This window comes from Eucyclogobius newberryi, unplaced genomic scaffold, assembly GCF_026437365.1.
Source record: "Eucyclogobius newberryi isolate DKJ021-1_F unplaced genomic scaffold, fEucNew1.0.hap1 SCAF_1, whole genome shotgun sequence".
Taxonomy (NCBI): domain Eukaryota; kingdom Metazoa; phylum Chordata; class Actinopteri; order Gobiiformes; family Gobiidae; genus Eucyclogobius; species Eucyclogobius newberryi.
The window spans coordinates 6295777-6323404 of record NW_027315723.1 but is presented as its reverse complement, the minus strand read 5'-3'; the positions used below and the strand labels follow the sequence as shown (position 1 = coordinate 6323404).

Here is a 27628-nt window from a genome sequence, read left to right as displayed (position 1 = left end):
CTACGGCCAGGACGCAAATGGCATTTGATTTGCATGGGCAAAAAGTGAATACAAAAGCCCACAATAGATGTCGATCATTATAATGTTGGCCTTTTAGACATCACAAACAATAATGTTCCCGGTGCAGTGTCCCCATGTCAGGTCCTGGACACTGGGCAGGACACTGACCGCGCTCAGACCGCAGCAGGCGAGGGAGTCATTTTCATCAATAACCTGCTCCCTCCACTTCTGCCTCTTCACCCGTATAAACTTTGTATAAAGTCACCGTTCATATGAGTTTTTTTGCATAGGTTTGACATCAGAGCACTACGGCCTGGTGGAGCTGCAGTGCCTCACAGTTGGGATATATGTGTAAAATGATGTACTCCGGTATTGGGTGCCATAAGCACTATATGTCTTTATAGTATCCTCTCATTGTAGTTATCAGCCTGGGCTGCACGGGTGTGTTAGGCTGTAGTAGTGTTATTGTGATATATTTAGTTCAGTCATTATATTGCAAAATTGATACTTTTGCGATATGTAGTGCAGCCCTAAATATCAAATCCAAATAAAATCAAACCAAATGTATTAATAAAGCACATTTAAAAAAGCCGACCAAAGTGCTGTTCAGACAACAATACATTATCAGAGTGACAACATACACAAAAACATACAAACAACAGTTGTAAAAGAGAAAAAATGCGTCCTGATCTAAGGTTTAAAGTGCTCAAGTGATTGTGCAGTTCTGATGTGCAAAGGTGTTACAAAACTGAGACCCTTCAACAGAAAAGGCCCTGTCTCCTCTGGTCTTAAGCCTGGTCCTGGGGACAACCAGGAGACACAGGAGCCAAGTGCACCAGCAGGTAGTAAGACTGCTCTTAAGTGACGTCAACAGAGGTGAAACTCTGAGTTTGATGTAGGGGGGTCGGTGAAACAGGGCGGTGATTAATGAATTATTATCATTATCAATAATGGTAAGCCAGCAAGTCTGATGCTCTGCCTGCTCTGATTCAGCTCTGATTCAGCTCTGATTCAGCTCTGATTCAGCTCTGATTCAGCTCTGATTCAGCTCTGATTCAGCTCTGATTCAGCTCTGATACAGCTCTGATTCAGCTCAGATTCAGCTCAGATTCAGCTCAGATTCAGCTCAGATTCAGCTCAGATTCAGCGGGGCCGTGGTGGCAGCTCCCCGCGTTCTCCCATGCGCTCTTGGCTTTTCCCCATCCTCTGCTCTGTGTTTTCCAGCTACAGTAGCAGCTTTATAGTGACAAGGTCTGACAGTGACAGATCATTTAACGCTGTGCAAATAACAAAAAGAGACGAACAGAGCTACAGTCACAAATATCTTGTCTTTTTCATGTTTGCTTACAAAGTTTGATATGACTTGTGCAAACATGCATTAGACACACTTTTGACACAACTCCTTTGGATCATTTATACTTTCAAACTAGATAATCTATGATGTTACCAGGCTCAGAATACTCTGTTCTCTCATGAACACAGATGTTAAGACCAGTCGTAGCTGCGCCTGGTCTTAAATGGAGCTGGTGCACCTGCGTAGCTAAGCCTGATGACATTGAGGCTTTTAAAAACAAACAATCATTTTAAAATGGATTCTAAAATGTAACATGAACTGGACTGATATGGTCCCTGCGCTTTTTAAGAGATAAAAGGTGAGCTGCTGCGTTCTGTACTCTCTGGAGACGACTGAGCTGGACCTGGTCGGGAGCTGCAGTAATCGAGCAGTGGAGTCACAAATGCATGCATGCACTTTCATGCACTTTGCGTATTTGAGTATTGCAGCAAAGTGCGATACTCAGGGATTCAAACTCCCGACACTGCGGCCAGCTGCACATGGAGCATGTGTGCTGCCACCTTAATCACTTGACCCCTGGACAGCACTGCTGAGAACCTTTAAGTGATAAAAACTCAATTTGGGAATGGCATTAATCTGTTTATCACACCAAGGTTCCCAGAGAAGGATTTTTTAATGAACTAAGTGGGCCTATTACACTATCACAGTGAAGCAAAGGATCACAATATCCAAACACAATCATTTCAGTTCTTCATTTGTTTAAGATGAGGACCATCCATTCCTGAACCTCTCTTAAACAATCAGCAAGAGCTTATACAGAGCTACTACTAAGATAGACATCATCAGCGTAACAATGTTATGCCTCTAGGCCAAAGGAAGCATATGAAGGCTAAAAAGAACAATAGTCTCATCCTCCATACTAATCCAGGTCTAAACCCGGTCTGACCCAGGTCTAAACCCGGTCTGACCCAGGTCCAAACACGGTCTGACCCAGGTCCAAACACGGTCTGACCCAGGTCCAAACCCGGTCTGACCCAGGTCCAAACCCGGTCTGAACCAGGTCCAAACACGGTCTGACCCAGGTCCAAACCCGGTCTGACCCAGGTCCAAACCCGGTCTGAACCAGGTCCAAACACGGTCTGACCCAGGTCTAAACCCGGTCTGACCCAGGTCCAAACACGGTCTGACCCAGGTCTAAACACGGTCTGACCCAGGTCTAAACCCGGTCTGACCCAGGTCCAAACACGGTCTGACCCAGGTCTAAACCCGGTCTGACCCAGGTCCAAACCCGGTCTGAACCAGGTCCAAACACGGTCTGACCCAGGTCTAAACACGGTCTGACCCAGGTCCAAACACGGTCTGAACCAGGTTCAAACACGGTCTGACCCAGGTCTAAACCCAGTCTGACCCAGGTCCAAACACGGTCTGACCCAGGTCTAAACCCGGTCTGACCCAGGTCCAAACCCGGTCTGAACCAGGTCCAAACACGGTCTGACTCAGGTCCAAACCCGGTCTGACCCAGGTCTAAACCCGGTCTGACCCAGGTCCAAACACGGTCTGACCCAGGTGTAAACCAGATCTAACCCAGGTCTTACCCAGGTCTGACCGAGGTCTGACGCAGGTCAAGCACATGTCTGAACCCGGTTTCCCGAAGGCTTTTACCTTGCGAACATCTGCGCTCTTGGGCTCTGTGGTCCAGGTGATGATCCGGGACACGGCCAGTCTGGTCTCGCTGCTGTTGCTGAAATCTGAGGGGTCCATGAGAGCAGCTAAGCCCTGGATGTATTTCAAAATGGCCACCTTCACTTTGAGGTTCGGAGTCTGGGTTTGGTCCACGATGAAACGCATCAGGATGTTGAACTGCTGCTCGCACGGGAACGACTCTCTGCAAAATAAAAGAAGAAACGGTTGTGGTTATGCTTGTATAACAAACCTATTGAATCAAGCTGACATTATATAGTAGGATATCATATTATGGCCAAGTCTATAAAATAAATAGATATGCAATGAATAGGACTCACAAAGAGTAAATATAACTGTAATGTTATGGTGTCATAGTGGGCCGCTCTGCCTTCAACCCAGTTCGCCCCTGCTACACAGGTCATGAACAAGATTTGGGTAGTTTTCACTTTAAGTGTAAATCATGTAATTAAAAGTAATCGAACAGAAATGAATGCCGTCATTTGATTATTTTATTAAACCATGTCACTTGGACAGATGTGATACTGACGTGGCCACAGTGCACACGTCTGATGTTGCTCACAGTGGTCCCAGGGGACCGCTCAGGGAGTTTGTGTATTTGCTCAGACACATTAAGAATTATGAGGGAACATTGGTTTTGGGCACAACAATTTTTCACTAAAGATTGAAAAAGACTAAAGATCAGGAAGAAAGAACTTCAAAATAAACTGTCAAATAAAAGTCAAAGTCATGTTTTGAGGTTTTGTCCTACGGGAGTTACTCCTGGTTATTAGTCTTGTTCTAGTCCTGGTCCAGACCTAGTGACATCCAGCGCCCTCTGCACTTTGGCCTGCACTGATCCCAGCAGGTCGGCTCCCATCTTCTTGAGGAGCTGCGTGAGGAGCACGAAGAGCCAGTCGTGAAGGTCGTCTCTGTGCAGCGCAACGAAGTCCACCAGCGTCTCCAGGAACATGCTGAATACCTGAACATCACATCCAATTTTTACTAAATATAACTTTTTTACACAGAGAGTAAAAAATAAAGAAGAACATTAACGCATAAAGTATATTGATAAAAGTCTGAAACTATTCATTATTTTCATACATTTTGATTAATAATGCCAGTGTCTTATATAAAATAGGGTTTTGCATGTGTTTTACGAATCTGTATAGGTTGTTTTCTAGAATGTGATGATGTCATAACCTCAGATGGGGGCAAGAGCCAGAATCCCCTCTTCGTCACATTGTATTTTGCCGTGAAAAATCTAACGGTAAATTAGATATTTCTAAGTGTGTTTAATCTGATGATTTCTAATAGTGACAAGAGACTTATTGTAATACAACAAAAACCTGCATTTTAACTATATTATTTTTAGCTTTAAATATTTTTGACCAGCAGAATGTAGTGAAGTGATCTGAAACCCAGTTCAGATAATGATTACGATTGTCAAAATATGATTATGATTAGTTTTTTTAGTCAACAGGTCACGATTATTCGATTGATTGTTGCAGTTTTATTCACGTGGTTTAGTCTTGTTTAAGCTGTGCCAGTTTGTACGGTTTATGTTGTTTCAAATGACAACCAAACTCACACAACACAAATGAATCTCATACGAGGAGGGTCCGAGCTCACGGCCCAAGTTTGGCACGGTTTTGAAATTGTGCTTATGAAATTGTGATTTTGGGCAAATTTGATCCTGGCCACAATTACCCCCTCTACGGCTCAAACATTATTAGATTTTCAGCCTATAGTTATTTACGTGTTAACTTTGAAAATATCAATCCTACAATTCAGCAGGAGCCACTTACTCTCTGAGTCCACAGCAGTGAAGATAGAACATGCGAACAGAAGAACATGTTAGTGTCAGATCTGAGAGGTTAGTTTTTACAGTGAGAAAAAACATGCATATATATATATATATCACACATTATACTTGTCAAATTGACTTCTTTAGTTTTTCAAAAGTAATGACCAGAAGAGGGCAGACTGAAGCTCTCACTGTACCTTACTGTGAGGGTCTGCGAACATCCGAGTGAAGATCTCACAGAGTCTCTTCAGCTCCACTCGACTGAAACAATAACAACAGGGTTAAAACCGAGACCCCGGACTTTGCCCATAAGAAGTTTCAATAAACCTCGAGTTCAAAAGTTAACTCAGAGTTGATTTCCCCTGAGAGTTTTCTGTTTCACACTATCTAATGAGTTAGATAATAGTAGTAGATAGTAAATCTTGAGATAAATATCAAGCAGAAGACACAAGGCTTTATAAATGGATCCCATAAAAGAGGATCCACCATGGAAATTTTACACCAGAGTAGGGACAGGAAGTCATGTGACTGTGGACTGATCAATCTAGTTAAATATAACAAATGTGTATTAGCATAAAAAAGAAAATAAAAAAATAAATGCGGAGGAACATAAATTGTCCTGGGTTTGATCCTCGTTTCTTACCTGAGTGTCCTGTTGTGTTGCAGCAGCTGTTGCAGTCCCAGCAGCCCCTCTTTCCTCTCCGTCCAATTGGCACTCGCACATCGATTCAAAATGTCCGCCACATCCTCGGTCTGTCGTAGGAAGTCGTCGCCCTGGTGCAGGAAGTGATGCGAGCCGTTTCTGGAGCTGTAGGAGCGTTCAGAGCAGGCGCTGGAGGCATCGCTGTTCCCCTCATCGTCAGAGTGCAGACCCGGGGACTCAAAACGGTGCCGCACAGGTCGAGTCTGAGGTACACCATGAGGTCAGAGTTCAGAGGTTTTCTGCCAACTATTACAAAATGCGGTTTAATCACATAATGAAGTGACAAATTTATCATATTTTGGATTTGTATATACACAATATGGTGAAAGCAAGCTCCTTGGATGAGATACGTCCCGAGTACCGTATTTTCCGGACTATAAGTCGCACCAGCCAAAAACTTCATAATAGAGAAGAAAAAAACACATATAAGTTGCACTGGAGTATGAAATGTGGTTGCAAGTGTGACAATAACAAATAAGTATAAGTATATAAGTATAAATATAAGTCGCACCCCGGCCAAAACTATGAAAAAAGATGCAACTTATAGTCTGGAAAATACGGTACTCTGAATGTTGTAGGACTGTCTTGGCTGACACGTCTCTGCAACACCGCCTGGACTGGCAGACCCCCCGTCTGACTGTTGTGGGCCCTCTGTTCAAGAAGGGACCGGAGGGTGTGTTCCAACTACAAAGGGAACACACCCGGTTTGGGGACCACAGGATCTCATCTCTGCTGTTTGCAGACGATGTTGTCCTGATGGCTCCATCAAACCTGGACCTGCAGCATGCACTGGGACGGTTTGCAGCCGAGTGTGAAGCGGCTGGGATGAGAATCAGCCCCCCCCCCCCTCCAGGTGGGTGTGGAGTGGAGGAGTTCAAGTATCTCGGGGTCATGTTCATGAGTGAGGGAAGGATGGAACGTGAGATTAACAGTTGGATCGTTGCTGCGGCTGCAGTGATGCAGTCACTACACCGGACTGTAGTAAAGAAGGAGCTGAGTCAAAAGACAAAGCTCTCGATTTACCGGTTGGTCTACGTTCCTACCCTCACCTATGGTCATGAGCTTTGGGTAATGACCAAAAGGACAAGATCGCGGATACAAGCGGTCAAAATGAGTTTCCTCGGCCGGGTGGCTGGGCGCTCCCTTAGAGATAGGACGAGGAGCTCAGTCACACGGGGGGGAGCTCGGCGTAGAGCTGTTGCTCATCTACGTCGAGAGGAGCCAGCTGGATTGTGGGAAGTCTGAGGGTCCCTGTTTAGACCCAAATGACCAGATCCCGGATAAGTGGAAGAAGAAGGGAGGGTGGTTAAAGCACAGAGATTTTAGGGCAGGGGTGTCCAAACCTTTTTCATCAAGGGCATTTTGAAACTTACGGAGCAGAGGGCCACAGACAACCAGACAATGTAAATTTTTTAATATCTTAATAATACATGGAACATTAATATTAGGTTGGTCTAATGTCAAAATGCTTGAATTTTTCCGATTTTACAGTCAATTTTACTACTTTTTGATGTTTGGACCAACTTAGCAGGAAGCCGGAGGGCCAACAAAAATTGGTCTGAGGGCCGCATTTGGCCCCCGGGCCGTAGTTTGGACATGACAAGGTGACTGTTTAACATCCGTCCAGGGACAGCATATGAAAAATAGCCATGTAGGCTAATTCTGGTACATTTACAGAAATGTTTATGAATTTACATTGTCCCTGTTACATAAACTAATCAAATAGAGATGGGGAAACATGCAGATGGGGCATGCAGAAGTTAAGAGTTTGCATGCAATATACATGACTTTATAACAGCAAGCAAGGAAGACTGATGCTAATTTAATTTGGATACAGTATAAAATGTAAAAGGTACAGATCATCAAAGAACATACAATTCAACAGTGAATTGGAAACTTTGATCATGCAACTCATTTGTACCTTGGTTCTGGAGTCTCCTAAAAGCTGAAATCACAGACATGTTCACAGTTACTCAAAAAGCTATGTTTAAATATTTTAAATATCTGAAGCACAGTGTCCAGTTATAATAAACGTATAAGTATATAAGTGGGCATGGTGTGAAGTTCTCCTCACCAGAGCGTCTGCCACTGCAGCCTCCACCTCGGTCCCAGTGTTCAGAATCCTCATGGCGTTCACTGAAGCGGAAATACGAGCCTGCTGCGAGAAACGCTCTGGAAAACAACATTTATTCAACATCATTCAGAATAGGAATAAAGGTCATTTTTCAAATTTGTCTCTGTAGTTTTAACCTGAGTATCCATCAGTAGAAGTCAAGGCGCTGGTCGATCGAGAGACACGACGAGAAGCTGCAAAATCAGGCCAAAAAAACATTATTTACACAGCACTCACCAAGGTCAAATTAAACTAAATTATCTAATGTAGATTAGACAGATTAGAGAGATCTCTCTTTTAATCTTTGAAATTTTGTTGAGTGCTTTATTCATTGATTTGTTTAGTCCAAAGTTTAGTCCCAAATTTAGTCCCAATTTAGTCCCAATTTAGGCCCGAGTTCATGAAATCATATTTCATTGTTAAAAATGTTAAGTATGAGTTTATTTGTAAGTAGCAGTAAAACTGGATAATATGTATATATTCTATGTCGCTGCATGCATGTGCACATGCCCTGCTCGTGTGGGTTTCCTCTGCTATCACACTCTTCTCTTTAATGTTGTTATGGACTAATCTTCTTTGTCTTCTGATCCGAGGTCCGTGGTTCGAATCCCGCTCCCTCCTGGTAGAGCGGTCAGATCCACTGGCCCAGAGGTTGCGGTGCGATTGCATTGCACCTGCCTCAGCTGAATAATGCCGTTGTGTCCTTGGGCAACTCACCCCAGTGTCCAACTGGTGTGTGATCGTGTGTGTTAATGGGTGAGTGGTTTCTTGAAGCACTATATAAGTGTGACCATTTTATCTTTCTGCTTGTGTTATGTATGTACACAAAACCACTGCAGCGCTACATTTTAGGAAAAAGAAATAAGTGAAGGCATGTGCAGGATGGGAAACGCTCTGTTTTAGTTCAGTCTCGGCCAAATATGTCCAAGAATACAGCAGTAAAAGAATTGTTAGTTAACTCTGGTTTAGTCCAGGTGTAGTCTAGGTGTAGTCCAGGTTTAGTCCAGGTTTAGTCCTGGTGTAGTCCTGGTGTAGTCCTGGTGCATTCCTGGTGTAGTCCAGGTTTAGTCCTGGTGCATTCCTGGTTTAGTCCTGGTTTAGTCCTGGTGTAGTCCTGGTTTAGTCCTGGTGTAGTCCTGGTGCATTCCTGGTGTAGTCCAGGTTTAGTCCTGGTGTAGTCCTGGTGTAGTCCTGGTGCATTCCTTGTTTAGTCTTGGTTTAGTCCTGGTGTAGTCCTGGTTTAGTCCTGGTGTAGTCCTGGTTTAGTCCTGGTGTAGTCCTGGTGTAGTCCTGGTTTAGTCCTGGGGTAGTCCTGGTTTGGTGTAGGTGTAGTATTGGGTTTAGTCCTGGTGTAGTCCTGGTGTAGTCCTGGTGTAGTCCTGGTTTAGTCCAGGTTTAGTCCTGGCGTAGTCCTGGTTTGGTGTAGGTGTAGTATTGGTGTAGTCCTGGTGCAGTCCTGGTACAGTCCTGGTTTAGTCCTGGTTTAGTCCTGGTGTTGTCCTGGTTTAGTCCTGGTTTAGTCCAGGTGTAGTCCTGGTGTAGTCCTGGTGTAGTCCTGGTTTAGTCCTGGTGTAGTCCTGGTTTAGTCCTGGGGTAGTCCTGGTTTGGTGTAGGTGTAGTATTGGGTTTAGTCCTGGTGTAGTCCTGGTGTAGTCCTGGTGTAGTCCTGGTGTAGTCCTGGTGTAGTCCAGGTTTAGTCCAGGTTTAGTCCAGGTTTAGTCCTGGTTTGGTGTAGGTGTAGTATTGGTGTAGTCCTGGTGCAGTCCTGGTACAGTCCTGGTTTAGTCCTGGTTTAGTCCTGGTTTAGTCCAGGTGTAGTCCTGGTGTAGTCCTGGTGTAGTCCTGGTGTAGTCCAGGTGTAGTCCAGGTGTAGTCCTGGTTTAGTCCTGGTGTAGTCCTGGTGTATTCCTGGTGTAGTCCCGGTTTAGTCCCGGTGTAGTCCCGGTGTAGTCCTGGTCTATTCCTGGTGTAGTCCTGGTGTAGTCCTGGTGTAGACCTGGTGTAGTCCTGGTTTAGTCCTGGTTTAGTCCTGGTGTAGTCCTGGTGTAGTCCTGGTGTAGTCCTGGTTTAGTCCTAGTTTAGTCCTGGTGTAGTCCTGGTTTAGTCCTGGTGTAGTCCTGGTGTAGTCCTGGTTTAGTCCTGGTTTAGTCCTGGTGTAGTACTAGTTTAGACCTGGTGAATCCTTTGTCCAGAAGTTAGACTCACTGTTGGGGGACAGTCCTGTGGTGGGACTTGTGTCTCGGCTGCTGTCTCTGCTGTTCTCTCTAGAGCAGCCTTGACTCACACTCGGACGAGGAATCCGACTGCGGACTGAAGGAAACGAGGCGAGGCGAGAAGAACAGAAGGGAGGAGACAAGGACGGAAGGAGATGAGGTAGTAGGAGATGAGAAATTAAATGGGACAAAAGAGGTGTTGAAGCAGAGTTAGTCCTGGGCTGTGCAGAAAATGTTAGTGAGACAAAGTATTAGTGTATTAGTGTGTTGGAGGCTCCTCTCCTCTACACCTCTGCTCACCTCCTCCGTTTCTTGAAGGGCTGGTCTCGCGGCTGCAGCCCTGGCTCCGGTGGCCTCTTGTGAGGGGTTTGCCGTTGCTGTGGTGGGTGGTTGATGGTGAGAAGGTGCTCCTCTGGACTCTGACATAGGTGGATCCAAGCAAGCGACCGGGAGATCCAGACCTGCTGCCGGCTAGTATAAAAATGAAATATAATTTATACATAAAAATGAATAAACCTAAGTTAAAATGAGGTTATTTAAAAGGTGCATGGTTTCTCACGCTGGGACTGGGAGTTGGGCTTTCCTTGACTGCTTTCCGTAAGGCCGTTTCCAGAGCTCGTCCTGAGGGTGCGAACTCGCCCTGAAACAAAAAACTAGTGTCATTCACCAATTTAAGTAATTTACCGAATTTGCGTAAATCCTGTCAATCAGTCTGTTAGCCCAACTATACTTTCATTATTTTACCCTCCAGAAGTTCACCTTTCATTTAAGTTCAATACAGTTCACAAATAAAGTTTCATATAATATAATTGTGAACATGCATTAAACATGTTAAATATTACACTAAAGTCAATTGGCCTTGTTCTTTCTCTGCACGGATCTGTTTGTTCAGTTAAATCTTGCGATTGCATGAATGTTTTATGAGTAAAATCAATTCATATAATATTAGATGTAGTTTGTCTACGTATGTATTGCCGTTGTGACCAACATGTGAAGAAGCATCTGTGCAGAGCCAGTTTTGACACATCAGTTCTGACTCAAATTGGGGAATCACCCAAAGAAAGAATTATCAACAAACGACTCAAATTGAACATAATTTATAATTTCATGTAGATTTTAGGACACATAAAACTACAAACACCAACATAGGGAAGAAAAGAATGAAATGAGAAAAGAGTTTTGTTTTGAAAATCTTACCTTCAGAGTTTAGAGCCCAGGAAGTGTCTGAGCGGATGTGGACACACAGAGGTTAGAGGTGAAAGATTAAGGTTCAGGTTAGTGGAAAGAAAAAGCAGAGATTTGAAACAAATTCAGATGGTTTAGTGTTTCTTCATTAGAAAACTGGTTTAGCATGTTTGCATTTAGTTGACACTTAGCGAGAGTGTGAGAGTGACACATGAGGCAAAATTTACTCTTTGAGCTCATAACCATGTTATAACATTGTTCCCTCATCAAAACATACTTGGAGATGTATTTAGCTTAATTTACTTCTGTCTTCTCTTCTCCTGATCTGAGCCTAAAATTGAAAACACTTGGTTTCTTTGTGTTACCGATGATATACGTACTAAAAAGGAAGTATTTGTACTCTTATTGGTTTTGGGAAAAGTGCTATTGGTGAGTGCTTACATAATATTTTAAAATATAAATTAAAGACTCCTGTTTTTTATATCGCTTATGACTAACTTTTAGTAACTTTTAGTAAGTGTCATGACCCCAGGTGGTGCGGGGCCTTTAAAGCACGTGCTTGTGGCTCACCTGCTCCCAGCGGGTACCGACCCTACATTTTACCATAACACCATAGCCTTACCATTCAATTAAATTTATTTTTGTAACACCAAAAATCACAACAGCAGTTGCCTCGAGGAGCGACGGTGAAAAACAGATTAAACAAGGTTCATAGGGACTTGGCAATGTCCCAGCATCCGTACACACACACAAACCATTTGCTTTCACCTGAGGCTACTGGATTCCAAAACTGGTTAGTCTTCTGTTAGTTATGTTTTCTGGAGTTTTAGTTATTGTCTCGGCCCAGAGCCATGTCGTGACCAAAGGTTATGTACTCCTGGCGTACCAAAACAGTTAAAGCGTTATAGGATGTAGCGCTGGTAATGATAGTGATGCTAACTTACTCTGAATGTTCAAACATTTACATAAAAAGTAGCCACAGAAGTGAAGAAGTTGGACATGTTTCGTGTGGATTTTACCAGAGAAAAAACCTGTGTAATGTGGATCATTATGAGGCAGACGTGGCTTATAACAATGTTTCAGCTCAGGTTATACGTGTAAAGTAAAGTAAAGTGCATGTGCCTTTTCTCTATCATTAATCTGAGGTTTAGGCAGGAATAATAAGCATACGCCTTGCTACTGTCATTGTTCTTTCTGTAAAGATGAAAGAAAAAAGGTCTTAGCGGCGACGTGACTGTTTCTAGTGTCTCCTTGCCCCTCCCTCCCCGCTCCCTGTCATTGGCCACTGGGCTCTGTTAGTGCAGTAAACATGCCACTCCACCGGAGCCCACACTTTGCCTTTCCAACGTGAGTCCAGTAGTAACTGGTCCACACTATGAGACTGAAGCAGCCGCGAGTGACTTCAACAAGAGACAACTAGACGCAACTGAAAATCATTAAAAAATCTGACTAAATGTTGTGTAGTGTGTCTTCAGCTTCCCTGATAGAAAGTCATACATGGTTGTCATTACATATAATAAGTTCTAAAACATGAGATGCCAAAGCAAACGTGTGTTGTTTAATAGTCTTCTTGTTTACAGTATTACGTATTCTATGTAAGTGTATTTACCGAGCGATGCGTAGGACCCAGGGGGCAGAGCAGAGGCGGTGCTGAAGCCCTGGAGTGTGGTGGGCACGGCGGTCATCTTCTTTCTGTTGGCTGAGGCGGCTGCATTTACATCAACGTTGCTTCGAGAGCGGTTCAGAGCGACCGGGGAGAGGGCGGAGGAGCGGGCAGGTTTGGCTGACAGAAAACAAGAAATAAATAGACACACTGATTAGGGTTGGTCAATATGACAAATAAATTCATCAAGATGTTTTACTCATCTCATTTTTTAATTTTATTTCAAACTTTTTAAAACAAATAAGGTCTCACATATTGCTTTGTGGCCATAAATCATCATTAGATGATGATTGATGTTCTGAGCATTTGCATCCCGAGCACCGATACCACTACTGGTATCGGGTAACGTCTAAAGCAGGTCTACAGCCAGACTAAAGCAGGACTAAAGCAGGTCTAAAGCAGGTCTAAAGCAGATCTAAAGCAGGTCTAAAGCAGATCTAAAGCAGGACTAAAGCAGATCTAAAGCAGGACTAAAGCAGGACTAAAGCAGATCTAAAGCAGGTCTAAAGCAGGACTAAAGCAGGACTAAAGCAGGACTAAAGCAGATCTAAAGCAGGTCTAAAGCAGATCTAAAGCAGGACTAAAGCAGGACTAAAGCAGGTCTAAAGCAGGTCTAACGCAGGTCTAAAGCAGGTCTAAAGCAGGTCTATAGCAGGACTAAAGCAGGACTAAAGCAGGACTAAAGCAGGACTAAAGCAGGTCTAAAGCAGGTCTAACGCAGGTCTAAAGCAGGTCTAAAGCAGGTCTATAGCAGGACTAAAGCAGGACTAAAGCAGGACTAAAGCAGGTCTAAAGCAGGTCTAAAGCAGATCTAAAGCAGGACTAAAGCAGGACTAAAGCAGGACTAAAGCAGGTCTAACGCAGGTCTAAAGCAGGTCTAAAGCAGGTCTACAGCCAGACTAAAGCAGGACTAAAGCAGGTCTAAAGCAGATCTAAAGCAGGTCTAAAGCAGATCTAAAGCAGGACTAAAGCAGGACTAAAGCAGATCTAAAGCAGGTCTAAAGCAGATCTAAAGCAGGACTAAAGCAGGACTAAAGCAGATCTAAAGCAGGTCTAAAGCAGATCTAAAGCAGGACTAAAGCAGGACTAAAGCAGGACTAAAGCAGATCTAAAGCAGGTCTAAAGCAGATCTAAAGCAGGACTAAAGCAGGACTAAAGCAGGTCTAAAGCAGGTCTAAAGCAGATCTAAAACAGGACTAAAGCAGGACTAAAGCAGGACTAAAGCAGGACTAAAGCAGGTCTAAAGCAGGTCTAAAGCAGGTCTAAAGCAGATCTAAAACAGGACTAAAGCAGGACTAAAGCAGGACTAAAGCAGGACTAAAGCAGGTCTAAAGCAGGACTAAAGCAGGACTAAAACAGATCTAAAGCAGGTCTAAAGCAGATCTAAAGCAGGACTAAAGCAGGACTAAAGCAGATCTAAAGCAGGTCTAAAGCAGATCTAAAGCAGGACTAAAGCAGGACTAAAGCAGGACTAAAGCAGATCTAAAGCAGGTCTAAAGCAGATCTAAAGCAGGACTAAAGCAGGACTAAAGCAGGTCTAAAGCAGGTCTAAAGCAGATCTAAAACAGGACTAAAGCAGGACTAAAGCAGGACTAAAGCAGGACTAAAGCAGGTCTAAAGCAGGTCTAAAGCAGGTCTAAAGCAGATCTAAAACAGGACTAAAGCAGGACTAAAGCAGGACTAAAGCAGGACTAAAGCAGGTCTAAAGCAGGTCTAAAGCAGATCTAAAACAGGACTAAAGCAGGACTAAAGCAGGACTAAAGCAGGTCTAAAGCAGGTCTAACGCAGGTCTAAAGCAGGTCTAAAGCAGGTCTATAGCAGGACTAAAGCAGGACTAAAGCAGGACTAAAGCAGGTCTAAAGCAGGTCTAAAGCAGGTCTACAGCCAGACTAAAGCAGGACTAAAGCAGGTCTAAAGCAGGACTAAAGCAGGACTAAAGCAGGACTAAAGCAGGTCTAAATCAGAGAAAGACACAACCCAAAAGTATTATGTATAATCATCTATTAAAGGAACCATACGTAAAAGTGAATTTAAATTTGGATTTTAATTGTCATAAACAATACCTTTCTGTGTCCCCAGAAATGAGGTAAATATGTTATATAATAATTGTAAAGCATATGTATTCTTAATGACAAAAATATAATATAATATATTCATACTTACAGCGACTTTGTCTTGCTAAGCTTTTGACAGAAAAGGGTCGACTGAAAAAAGAAACAAACACATTAGAATTATATAATTATAATTATTCATAATTGTTATTAAATGTTGTATTGACCTGAGACTCTCCTGAGAAGAAGAGGACGAGCGGTCAGAGGGAGGAAGTGACGTCACACTGTCGTTACAGCGGCGATGGGCCTGAAGAGCTTTCTGATAAGATAATTCAAGGCTGTGGAACAGAAGCTCCGCCTCACGACTGAAGTGCGAGTGAAAGGCCCAGTAACACCTGTAACCAGAGCGACAGGTAGTGGGCCACAGTGTCTGCCTGCTCTTGTTGAAAACAGGTCTCTGTTTTAAGTGGAATACTTTGACCTATTGATGAAATTCATCAATGAATTTTAATTATACTTTTGTTTTTTCCTTGTAAAGACAAAACACTTTTATCTGGTCAGTACGCCTTAGATTTTGACCGAGATCCAATCAGCGCGCATCAGCAGAGTTCTTCACTCACAACACGAAGCCTACTCACAGCTTCTGCAGATTGTCTTCATATCAGAGTAATGCTTTAGAGTTTTAAAAGATGGTGAACATTTCTGTCAAACTGTTTTAAAGACAACAAAGCTGTAAACTTCAGTGTCAGTTTGAGTTCAGTGACATTTTCTAAAATCACACTATTGTCAAATCAAACAATCTTACAACATAATATGTCTACACACAAGCTGTTGCTAATTCTGTTGGGTTTCTTTGAAAAAATTAAATCAGGCCTCGTCTTTTGTGGACCTTTGAGTATTGGTTATTGTGCTCATAAAGTTTTTGTGGAAGACAGGCGACATGTTGCTCATATTAAAGGCTCAGAATAATATTTCCACTGGGCCCTGAGCTGTATAATTTTAGTTTAGATGTTAAGCTTTTATTTAAGCAACATTGCACAGATAGAGAGTGTGAGTCCCAAACAGAGTATCATAAGTGGAGCGGTGGTTCTTACTTCCTGGCGACAGATCGAGCCTCAGAGTCTGCGTCATGTATCCCCTTCTTTATGGTCTCAGACAGAACAGTGCCATGTCTGAAAAGAATATACACAATTAATTTATTCAGACTGGCTAGTAACACTCATTTATGTAGTGATACTTGTAGCGACATGGTCAAGAAGACCTGGTTCAGTCCTGGCTCATATTCATTTATTCAAAAATACAATTTCCCTCACCGTTCCAGAGCTAAAGTCTGCCACAGCTCCAACTGTAGCTCCAGAAACTCAAAAGAGCGACTGCAAAAGAATAAAATGCCATTAGTATTAGTTAAAATAAATCAATAAAACGTAATAATTTATAAATACAAAAACACAAGAAATACAAACCGTCTGACAGCCACAGATTTTGCGACGCAGCTGCTGGTGATGATGGGGATCAGACGAGGGAAATGAGTGTGCTGAAAACAGACAAAAGAACTGATTTAGAAATTGATTAGTCCTGGTCCTGGTTTGGATCTGGTTTAGTCCCAGTTTAGAGCCAATATTTAGCTTTGTACCCGCAGGATGAGGCGGATCGCTGCCACTCCGGACGTGGCCATAACCTTGGCACAATTGGGGACCAGGTTTAGGAGCGAGGGCAGAACAGACTCAGCCGCATGGTCGAAGCGCAGACGCAGGAGTGACGACAGGTGCCTGGCAACATGCAACCACAAACCATACAGCTATTGTTTTTCTGCATTTGCACAGGGCACGGAATGTCAAACAGGGAAATGAATCCAACGTTGTACTGTGTAGGAGTGTCTCACCCCAGAGTGATGCAGGCCTCCCGCACCACCTGAGAGCGCAGGTCTTTGACCGACTGCTTGAACGGAGCCTCGAGGAGTTTGAGCTGAGCGGGAAAACTGTCAAAGTCTGCGGCTCCAGCCAAGAGCATTGAGCGCACCTTCTTCAGCTGAAGAGAGAGAGGATTAAGAATCATTTAAGACTCATTCACGTTGTGTCCTGGAGTCTGGGGTTAGACGTGTGGTTTAATCCTGGGCTAGACCTGGTGTAGCCCAAGTGCAGTGCTCGTCCTGAATTCAGTCCTGGTTAGACCTTAGTTTTGGTCAGCTTTGTTGAGCTTGACTGATTCTTGTCCATTCCAAATTCCTGTTTTGATTACTCAAATGTCTGTTTTGTTTCTTGTAATACAAAAGATGAAAATAATAAAATCAAGAGGCTAAAATAATACTGAGCTGTATATTTCTCACCGCAGCCACTCTTAGCTCCCAGTCGCGTTTGTCGTCTGAAAGAACGTCTCGTATTTTGGCCATGGCCTCCTCCATTTCTCTGTTGGAATAAATCTGAAAAACACACTTTTTCCTGATTGTCTACTCCTCCAAACTGAGACTTTATATTGAAGCAGGTGTAATCAGACCTGTGCAGTGGGAACGTCCTCAAACGCCTGGATGAAGTCTTCTTCGTCCACTGCTCCTGCTGCACTTCCATCCCGCACTGAACAATATCAACATAGAATCAGTAACAACACTGTCTATAAATACATCAAGCCCTTTTTATTCAGATTTTGTAAGAAAACATTTGATATATTTTCTTTTTGTTTGAAATATTTGCATAGTTGGAACTTAAATTTATTCCATTAATTAATTTTCTTTCCAAGTTTGTTTGTTATTTCGTTGTAAATAATACTTATCTTTCATGATCATTTACATTTTGCTTATAAGACTGGATTTGTTTCAGTCATTACATATTAGTTTTAAAAATCCTTTTTGCCTTTCATATTGATAATATTTATTCAGATTTGACAGCATGGGGTGCCAGGCTTGTTGATCATATGACACATTATCCACTTTGAGGACTCTGGAATCTAACAACTCAAAAATGTCAAGGTAAAAAGGATTACTTGGAATTTAGTCGGAATAAAAACAAATAGTAGAACTTATCAGGACTGAATCATTCTAAACTTACCCAGCACATGTACAAGAGTTGTTGAAAACTCTGTAAATCATCAGGTCAGAACTAAAGCACAAATGCATGCAGGGGCTCTCAGAAACACTTTAAATCCCTTTGGGAATCTAAGGGCAAAAGATCACTACCCACACACACATATTCACATGCATATACGTACACTTACACATACACAAACATCATTTCTACAGATTTGTTTCCATTTTATCAACTTTGTGACCGGCTCTGACCTGTTTTTGTGGAGCGCTTGAAGGAGCCCATACTCAGACTCTTTTTCCCCAGAGATGGGCCGCGAGACGAAGACGAGTCCTCATCCTCAAACGTTTTATCTGCAAAAAAAGACCAAGAAATCTGTGTTTAACAGACTTTGATCAAGTAAACAAATATTGAGTTGACAAAATCTGATGGAGAGACAAGGGGATGCTCTGTGTCCAACTGCTCAACATTCAACAACCTCCTCCAGCAGGACACAGTCACTCAGGGATCTGAACCAGGACTAGACCGGGGACGAAGACTAGATCTGAACCAGGACTAGACCGGGGACGAAGACTAGATCTGAACCAGGTCGAGACCGGGGACGAAGACTAGATCTGAATCAGGACTAGACCGGGGACAAAGACTAGATCTGAACCAGGACTAGACCGGGGACGAAGACTCGATCTGAACCAGGACTAGACCGGGGACGAAGACTCGATCTGAACCAGAGACAGAGAACTAAAACTAAATCGGAACATGGATGAGACCAAAGACTAAAACCAGATTCAAACCAGGACTAACAGGTCTAAACAAAGACTAATAAAAGGGTTAAACCAGGAAGACTAACCCAGAATTGAGACTGGACTGAACTAAAATGATACAGGGAATAAAGTCCAGCGTTGATGAACCAGGACTAAAATCCCTGTTTACATTACGCTCTAATCCATCATTAAAATATTTTGAGTGAGTCCGGTTGGAGCGGAACACATCTGAAATCTGTTGTAATGAAGAGTTTTACTGAAGATTCCGGAGGACTCCTGGATTAACGTCGCTTCATTGGGCTCAAATGAGGCGAGACGTGCTAAAGTTCAGGTTCTCACAGCAGCCAAAGCCACAACTTCAGTGAATGTATAAATATTACAAGATAGTCACTCAGGTAAAAGGTTAATGTATTTGTTCATTGTTCATTCGTGTGCATAAAAACACTACTACTATTATTACCCAAAGCTATTTCAAAACAACTTAGCAATCAACAATAAATATACTATATTATACAATCAAAATGTAAATAAATGGTCCCAGTTCAGTCATGCATTGTACAGGCCTGTTGTCACTATGGCTACACACAAATTCCTAGTTTAATCTATTTTGGCAGTTAATTCTATTTTAATTGTTTTATCAGGAGGAGCTTTACCTTGATGGTGCTGTCAGCAAGTCCTGAACGACGCTACAAAGTTTACAAACTGGTCTTGTGACTAACGGAAGCACAGCGGACAGCGGCTCTTCAAAATAAAAGCCCTTCTGTGCTCATGCAAAAATGGTCACTGCACAAATTAACCATTGAATACAATGGATGTCTTTGAATTTTCTTCATTTTAATGATAAAACACTGAGGTCCTATCCCTTTTTACGTTTTTGAAGATATTTAGCTACAGGACGTTGCCTTGCTTTTTACTGGGGAAAAGGAGACATCCAGACTGAGACGCTGCAGCTTTTGAGAGGCTTCCTGGACTATTACGCACAAGTTAGACGCAGAGTCCAAGGCCTACACCATTGACCGTATATTCATTATATCATAAGCGTCTTAACAGCCTATTGTTTACAGAAAGCAAAAGTTGTTTTAGGTGAAGTGGGCTGATTAAGCAGTGTCTTTGTACTTCTGTGACCTTGGTGACCCCTGACCAACTGTCATTGGCAGATGTACGTGTAGAGATTCACTAAAATAACACACATCAGACAAACCTGTGCTCTGTCACCCCCGGCAGCTTTTGACACTCTTCAGAGCTTCACGCCCCTCAGCAGTGGCACTGGATTTAACACTAGCAGCCAACAGATAAACTCACCCGCGCTAGACTGGGGGCAAAATATGGCCCTGGTCGTGTAACCAATCTACCATTTTTAAAGTAACGTTTTACCAGAAAGAGGAGACAGGACCATGTTTCCGGACCTCTGCACTTCATCAAATCTGCTGAAGATGACGTTCAACCTACAAACAAACGAGACGAGACACAATCAGAATATCAGAATAATGACCTAAGTGAAAAGCGGTTCCATCCAGTCCCAGTCTGTACCTGGACTGAGGAAGGCCTTTCTTTCCCAAATCAATTCGAACTTTTTCTCCAACATGACGATAAATCTCCACCAAACTATTCAACGCCACCTCTCGCACCTAAAAGTGAAAATTATAAAGACATTTCAATGATTTATTTTTTCATTCATATTGTTTTGTAAGCATAAGATCTTACCGGGCTGGTGGGGTCTCCCAGTAGGTTGCAAATATGCGGGACAATCTTACTCAATGTCAAACTCTGAGACCCAAATCTAAATAACAAATACAATAAAAAGAGGAGTCCTGGTTTAGTTGTAATTTGGCGCTGGTTCAGGGGTGCAGGGGGGCGCGCTGCACTTACACATTGAGAGTGGCGATGAGGCACAAACATAGTCCTTCTCTGGTTCTGCTGTTTTTGTGCTTGAAGCCTCCCATCATCCTCTCCCAGACAAACTGAAGCAGAACAGAACGGAAACACGTTATAAAACCAGAACGTCACAATAATACATATTTACGGCTGAAGAAAATAGGATAGGATAAACAATAATATAGAAAAAACTGTACGCCACTGACACAATATAATTAAAGCAGGATTATGAAATGTACAATATTGTCAAAAAATGCAATAATCTATCTAGATTGATATAGAAATGATGTTGTCAGTTCTACTTGGCAGCTGCATTAGAACACATCTGCAGAGGCACCTGAGGGTTTGCCGCTTGGTCCATGATCTTCAGGAGCAGCGCTTGATCTTGGTCTCTAACCTGGTCCTTGGTGTCTCCCAAACGGTCCATGAGACTAGGCAAAACTAAAACACATGGAAGCAATGTCAACTACTTAGAGTGAAACGAAATGAAATGAAATGTCACTTTAAGGAACTGTATGTAAGATTTTTCATTAAATGTCATTATTATTCAATTTGAAAGGAGCTGAACGAGCAGTTCAAACAGAGCCTGCGACTCTTAGGCCCCTCACAGCGCCGAGAGGAGAGAGACAGGTCCTCAGTCGGGCCCCAAAGCTGGTCCAGTCTGTGAGTTCTCTAAACATAATGCGCGCGCGGTGGTGAGTCTATGCAGGAGGTAGAGAAAAGGCTGAACGAGCAGCCTCCAGACCCAAGAGGAGATACAACACCACTTGGCGGAGCAAGGGTCAGAACACAGCTGTGTTTGAGATAATTCAGCGCCACCTGCAGGAGGAGCAGGGGAGGGCTGTGTCTGCTCAGAGAGGGGCAGAGCAGCCAGGCTCTGATTATGAACCCACAGCTGGTTCAGCTGGTATTCAAATTTAAAAAAATGTAAAGCCCAAAATCCTAACAGCAGATGCTTGCAGGGTTGATTTCACCAGCAGAGTTAGAAAATCAAGCCATGAAACAGTCATTGGTCAATAATAGAGACGCAGATTAACCAGGGTTCACAGGGTCCCATTGCATCCCCCTGTCCTAAAAAGAAACCTCATGGACACTGTCCTCTCTGAGCTGTTTTTTGGTTCTAAACTGGTGGCTGTATTATTGGGGAGATAGACTACAATTATAGGTTATGTTAGTCCTTTTATCCAGTTTAGTTTGAATAGGTAAATGGTCACTTTAATATTGCGCTTTTCTACCATCAAGGCAGTCAAAGCGCTTTACATCAAGGAACCACTCACACATTTACACACACATACACACACTAGATGATCGCAGACACTGGGGGCGAGTCTGATTAAGTGCCTTGCCCAAGGACACAACGGCAGTATTCACCTGCGATGACCCTGTGGGCCTGTGGATCTAACTGATCAACCAGAGCGGGAATCGATCCGACCATCGGATCAGAAGACGAGCGCTCTAACACTGAGCTACTGCCGCCCCAGGATCTTAAATGTTGTTAAGATTGTTTCATATAAATATATAATACATTATAGTGATACAGAATATTGGCTCCTTCTCCATCTGAGACAAAACTGATTTCTTCATCTGTAGAGAATATTTGTCTGACTGACATGAAGTACAAGGTGGGAAAACTTGTTATACCAGTTGCTACTTGAGTCCTGAACGATTCCTGGAGACGAGTGACGAGCGCCGAGAGAATGTCCATCCCCAAAAGTACAATCTGAAACATAAAAGGGTCAGTTAGACACCAGGATTGGACCAGGACTGAACCGGGACTAGATCAGGACTAGACCAGGAGTAAACCAGTACTTAAATGAGAATACAAAGGTTAAAATAAGAAAAAGATAAAAAGCCAAAAGTGTCAGCGTTCACACTATTTGTTGCAGGATATTTTTTCTTGTTATCACATTACATACAAGACTCCTTTTTTACAAATAAAGATGCAGTATTTCCCAAGGTCCACAATTGTATAGTCCACAAAAGTATTATACACCAATAAAAACACATTATGGGGCATTGTGATATGATTGCCATATATATTATTTAGAGAAATAAATCAAAAATATGATTTCTTTTTTTCAAATGTTTCATACATTTTCCATGCCAATTATTTTCCAGGCTTTCCAGGATGTGTGACATATTCAGACAGGAGAGAGTTTGCTGACATCTGCTGGAGTGTAAGAACAACTACAAGTCAGACTAAACAAGGGTTAAATATGGACAGAAATAACAGGTTTAAATACTTGTGCTAAATATGAACAGAATTGGGCCTAAACAAGGACATATCATTGAGAAAAAAACTAGGACTGGACAAACCCAGAATCTAAACAAAACTAAATACATCACACTACTCCTAATCCCCCAGTGTTGGTGATTGACTGAAACATACAGAGTCAGGTGATGGGGCAGCAGCAAATCAGAGCTCAGCGTTAAAAAAAAAAAAACAGGGTCAAAGCTAATTTTACCAAAACCCAGTTTCCTTTTCCTCCGGTTCTGTCGGAGCAGCATCCTGTGCAAATCAGACGAAAGTGACTCCGGCAGAGGCAGCAGAATAAACCCCTCTTAATGGACTCAAATTAAACTAAATAACACATTTAAAGCAGAAGTCCACAAGTCCTGGTTCAGTCCTAGTTCAGTCCCTGGTTCAGTCCCTGGTTCAGTCCCTGGTTCAGTCCCTGGTTCAGTCCCTGGTTCAGACCCTGGTTCAGTCCCTGGTTCAGTCTCTGGTTCAGTCCCTGGTTCAGTCCCTGGTTCAGTCCCTAATTCAGTCCCTGGTTCAGTCCCTGGTTCAGTCCCTGGTTCAGTCTCTGGTTCAGTCCCTGGTTCAGTCCCTGGTTCAGTCCCTGGTTCAGTCCCTGGTTCAGTCTCTGGTGGTTCAGTCCCTGGTTCAGTCCCTGGTTCAGACCTGAAGCCAGAAGCTGGATTAGAGGGTTAGTGTGGAAGCTTTGGTTTAGCTGTACTACAAAGACGGGTCTTTTTCTATCAGTGGCCACATGCCCTGAACTCCTAACCTTCTCAGTTCTCAAATAAGATAAGAAGACAACCCTTTGATTGATCCATCGGAGACGAGAATCCAGTCGAGCAAGAAACCGAGAGAGTGAGGCGTGCAGAGAAATTAGGACAGTTTAATCTTTTCTCTGGGGTGTAACTCTTGGCTGTGATTGGTAGCTAAGTGTCACCACATGAGTTTCCTTTGTTTATATTCTCTTATGATTGACAGTTCCTCATATTTGAAGTACGCTGCCCATGGGTTCGCTCCAAGATTTATAGAGAATATCCAGGGTTGACAGAGCGAGTTGTGAAACTGTTTCATAGTACGACTTATCTAGAGACGCTCATATCTTAGGTCCTGGTAAGAGAAGTTTAGGATAAGATAAGTAAGGATGAGTTCAGCCAGCTTCACAGTACAGGCTTTTGTTTAATCCTGATTTAGGGGCAAGTCTGTAGTCATGAGCTAATGTAGCGCACGGAGAGGGACAGAACATTAAATCTTTGCCAGAGTCTAAAGAAAATCAATGAGAGAGCTGTGAAAACTCAGGTCAGACACAGAAACTCTGAAGAGATAAATACAGATGAAGACAGTTTACTGGAATGAAGCCTGACCCATAAAAAGCACCCTATTTTAGACCTATTCTTTGTCCAGTCCTGGTTTAGTCTTTTTTATTCGTCAATAATGAATTGATTCATTGATACAAAGAGATGGTCAGGGGTGGAAAGTAACTAATTACAAAAACTCCTGGTGCTATCATTGAGCAGACTTGTACTTTTCTATTATCTTATCTCTATGGCCAATCTTTCAAGTGGATAAATGTTTAATTTTGCTTGCCACATGTTAAGGTACGTTAATTATGTTTATTTTGTCCTTATTATTAATTCTACTGTTTTATCTGCGGGTGTCGAACTTTGTGACAGTAAATCAGTGCTGTAAAATGTGAAAATAGTGAATTAAAGTTATCGGAGTGAGCGAATGTGTGTTCCTGGTGCAGAAAAACACCATCTCCACAGAACAGTCATCACAACAGCGGCTCAAACATAGACAATCTCCTCTCACTGCACAGAGCGGGACAATCCTTGCAGAGTCCGACCCGGTTAGCGTCCATGTCACGTGTGTTCAGCGCTGATGATGAGGGCTGCCTCTTCACTCAGCGCCGCTGTGTGTGTGTGTGTGTGTGTGTGTGTGTGTGTGTGTGTGTGTGTGTGTGTGCGTGCGTGTGTGTGTGACTGGAGCAGGGGCGGAGCCAGGCTCAGAGTCAGCTGCGCTTTGAGAGGGAAATTATCGGAAATATCGGCGCGACAACATAATTGGCATTATCGGTGTATTATCGATAATACTGTACTTACAAACACACATGACACACCTCAATCGCCTGCTCTGTCGGCGCTCGGAGAACACGCAGATTAAAAAGTCCATCTTTTTTTCACTTTTTTTGTCATTTTTTTATTTATTTATGTTAATGTTTTTGTTTTTGCATGAGTATGAATCTGAATTTGAGATCTCCTAAATTGTACAATGTCATTCTTAACCTCTGTGCATATTTATGAAACAAAACTATCCATACAGAGAAAAATATATTCTAATTAGCACAGTGTCTGATTTATATTCCCACATTCAGCCAGTGTATCTATGGGTATTTAGATTTAATATTTGATTTTCACCACTGAATTTGCTTAAGAAAACCCAAATACCCATAAATACACTGACCCATACATTCCCATTATAGATTCAAATAACTAATCATTCACATTAAATATCTCTTTGCGTAGATAAATCATATACACAAAGCCATGCCCCGGTAAAAAACCTTTCTCACCTTGAAGTTGCTGGAGTTGACCCAGGAGCAGACCACAGTGTCCACGATACGGTCCATGGTGCTCTGGTCCTGCTCCAAACCAGGACTCTTCTCTGGGTCCAGAACCCGGTCTACGATCTCAAGTCCAGTTTGAGTCCTGATCCCAACGTCCTTCTGCATCACCAGGTCCAGCAGCCTCTCCACGGACGCCTCCAGCTTCTCCTCCGGCTCCATCGCCTCCGTCTGCAGAGAGGAGCATCATCCATTCACTTACAGCTTGTGATGATCCATCTATGGTTAGTGTTGGTAATAATGGCTTTTAGTTTTTAGATCTATGCTGCGCTTTTGATTTCACTTTTTTGGTTTTATGCCTGTGACTGACCCAGAGCTGAGCAGACCGTTTAACACTTTGAAAACAAAAACATTCTAATGTCCAGAATGGAGCAAACGTGGAACATAAAGTGATTTCAACAGAGAAACTGGGAATTAACCTCGGAATATCACAACGAAAACCACTCAGATGTGAAGGATATCAGAGCTTGGTTTAAAGACATTGACATTATTTCTTTATATAATGGAAAAACCTTTACATTTATTTACCTTCATCCCACAATCTTTTCTTCCATTTATCTAGATATACTATATACTTTACCACAAATTATACTTTTTAAATTTTGAGACTAGAAAATAGTACTTTTTCCATCCTTTGTAATGGGGGGGAAATATTCTATATTACTATTGTTCTACATTGAATTTCTACATTGTTGTTTTAAAGCATCTGATTTGTATTCCTTTAATTGAAAATGTGGTTTACGTCATTTTGCCTCTAAATCCAGATTTTGTAACATTCTACTGACGTAACATTATGCAGAGTTCCAGTCGTCCTCAGAGGTCGGGACTGGAGTAACGTCATCTCAGTGTTGTAGACAATGAGCAATACATTACAGTTTATGTAAAGGCTCAAAGGTACCAGGGAAGTGCTGAGATCAGCCAAAATGTGGATCATTAAGATTATCTGTCAACCTGGACATTGTTATTACATTTGAAAGTTCTAAGGCCGATGCTTGAGAGTGAATTTTTGATTTTGATGTTGATGTCTTTAGCTTTAGCTTTGTGAACAGTCGTCTCACCCGGAGATTGTCACGTTATCCCTTCGCAATACTGACCTAACCTAATACTGATGTGCAATTCTGTCGTATGTGCAATTACTGTGAAATTCATGTGCAATCTATGTGCTGTCGTGACACATATTCATGTGCAATTACTGTCGGGATCACATGCAATGGTATTTATTTATTTGTCTATGGGAGTTTTTATTTATTTATAGGAGATCTTCTACTGAAAGTGTTTTTCAGACTTCCTATAAGTGATCTGTTCTTCTGTATCTACCTCTGTATCTACCTGCGTTGCACCAATGAAATTTCCCCATGTGGGACAATAAAGGAATATCTTATCTTATCTTATCTTGAATAGCAGAACATAACAGAACAGAACAGAACATTGCAGAATATAACAGAACATAGCAGAACAGAACAGAACATTTATAACTGCAGAGTCAGCTGCAGTGGATGAACAATAGGAGGACAACACATGGACCATAGACCAAAGCTGAGCAGATCAAAAAGCTGCTACAATTAGACTGTTTGATGCACAGTTCATGTTTTTCTGCTGTTTGTAAATGAGCTGCAGCAACGAAATAATGACCTGAAAAATAATTAATAAAGTATAGATATCTATAATAATTCAATATATACAATTTAAAATATTATTTTAAATTGTCCAACTCTGGGTTCTGAAATGTGACCCACATTTACAAGTATTCCTAGATGCAAGGTTGTCAGGTTGTTAGGTTGTTGTTGATAGTGTGAATTTATAAGTTAGAACTCCAATTAGCACATTGCTTTATCATGTGAGCCAATGTTTCTCTTGAAAATTACATTAGTGAATAGAGTGCAAAAAATTATGACTTAGGTAAAAGTACAAATAGAACTAGAAATCTACCCAATTACAAGTACTGCTAACAAATTTGTAAAAAGTAAAAGTATAAAGTATGCATTAAAATAACAGTATAGTTTTATTAGTATTTTAGATCACTCTTTCATACAAACTAAACAGTTTAAAGCTGAATTAAGGTGTTTTAAACCATAATTGACTCTGAGCACTGACCAATGAGAGCAGGCGATGCAGTTATGTCAGTATAGAGTAGAACTGCAAGATTGATCATAGTCTAATTGAAATTGCAGGTTAAATTGCACGTTAGACCACTACAAACGTTACAAAATACATTGGCTTCTTGTATTAGTTTAGCAGTTTATATTTCTCTCAAATGCTAATACTTCTGGACGGGATAAACACTTTAACTTTAAAAAAATCCTACAATTAAATCTAATATCATTCGAGTAACACCAATGATTTTAAATGTGGCAAATTATAATTACATGGATAGAATAATACTCAAATACAGGTATATGTTTTT

General features: G+C 42.1%; 1 protein-coding gene across 1 annotated transcript in view; it reads right to left on the bottom strand.

Moving 5' to 3' along the window:
- LOC140365177 (CLIP-associating protein 1-B-like) overlaps window positions 1–27628 on the bottom strand; it is a 182173-nt gene that overhangs the window by 152240 nt on the left and 2305 nt on the right. The window contains exons 3-31 of the mRNA XM_072451485.1: window positions 25174–25395; window positions 22004–22082; window positions 20700–20803; window positions 20357–20448; window positions 20192–20267; window positions 20018–20115; window positions 19862–19932; window positions 17981–18079; window positions 17203–17279; window positions 17036–17128; window positions 16592–16737; window positions 16343–16478; window positions 16173–16243; window positions 16023–16082; window positions 15804–15881; window positions 14937–15104; window positions 14822–14862; window positions 12605–12778; window positions 11008–11034; window positions 10370–10450; window positions 10111–10281; window positions 9803–9907; window positions 7735–7791; window positions 7559–7656; window positions 7406–7429; window positions 5425–5687; window positions 4979–5042; window positions 3793–3956; window positions 2957–3179 (exon numbers count right to left, since the gene is read on the bottom strand). Coding sequence (XP_072307586.1) covers window positions 2957–3179; window positions 3793–3956; window positions 4979–5042; window positions 5425–5687; window positions 7406–7429; window positions 7559–7656; window positions 7735–7791; window positions 9803–9907; window positions 10111–10281; window positions 10370–10450; window positions 11008–11034; window positions 12605–12778; window positions 14822–14862; window positions 14937–15104; window positions 15804–15881; window positions 16023–16082; window positions 16173–16243; window positions 16343–16478; window positions 16592–16737; window positions 17036–17128; window positions 17203–17279; window positions 17981–18079; window positions 19862–19932; window positions 20018–20115; window positions 20192–20267; window positions 20357–20448; window positions 20700–20803; window positions 22004–22082; window positions 25174–25386 — 3153 coding nt within the window. The 5' untranslated portion in view covers window positions 25387–25395. The remainder of the gene's footprint in view (window positions 1–2956; window positions 3180–3792; window positions 3957–4978; window positions 5043–5424; window positions 5688–7405; window positions 7430–7558; window positions 7657–7734; window positions 7792–9802; window positions 9908–10110; window positions 10282–10369; window positions 10451–11007; window positions 11035–12604; window positions 12779–14821; window positions 14863–14936; window positions 15105–15803; window positions 15882–16022; window positions 16083–16172; window positions 16244–16342; window positions 16479–16591; window positions 16738–17035; window positions 17129–17202; window positions 17280–17980; window positions 18080–19861; window positions 19933–20017; window positions 20116–20191; window positions 20268–20356; window positions 20449–20699; window positions 20804–22003; window positions 22083–25173; window positions 25396–27628) is intronic.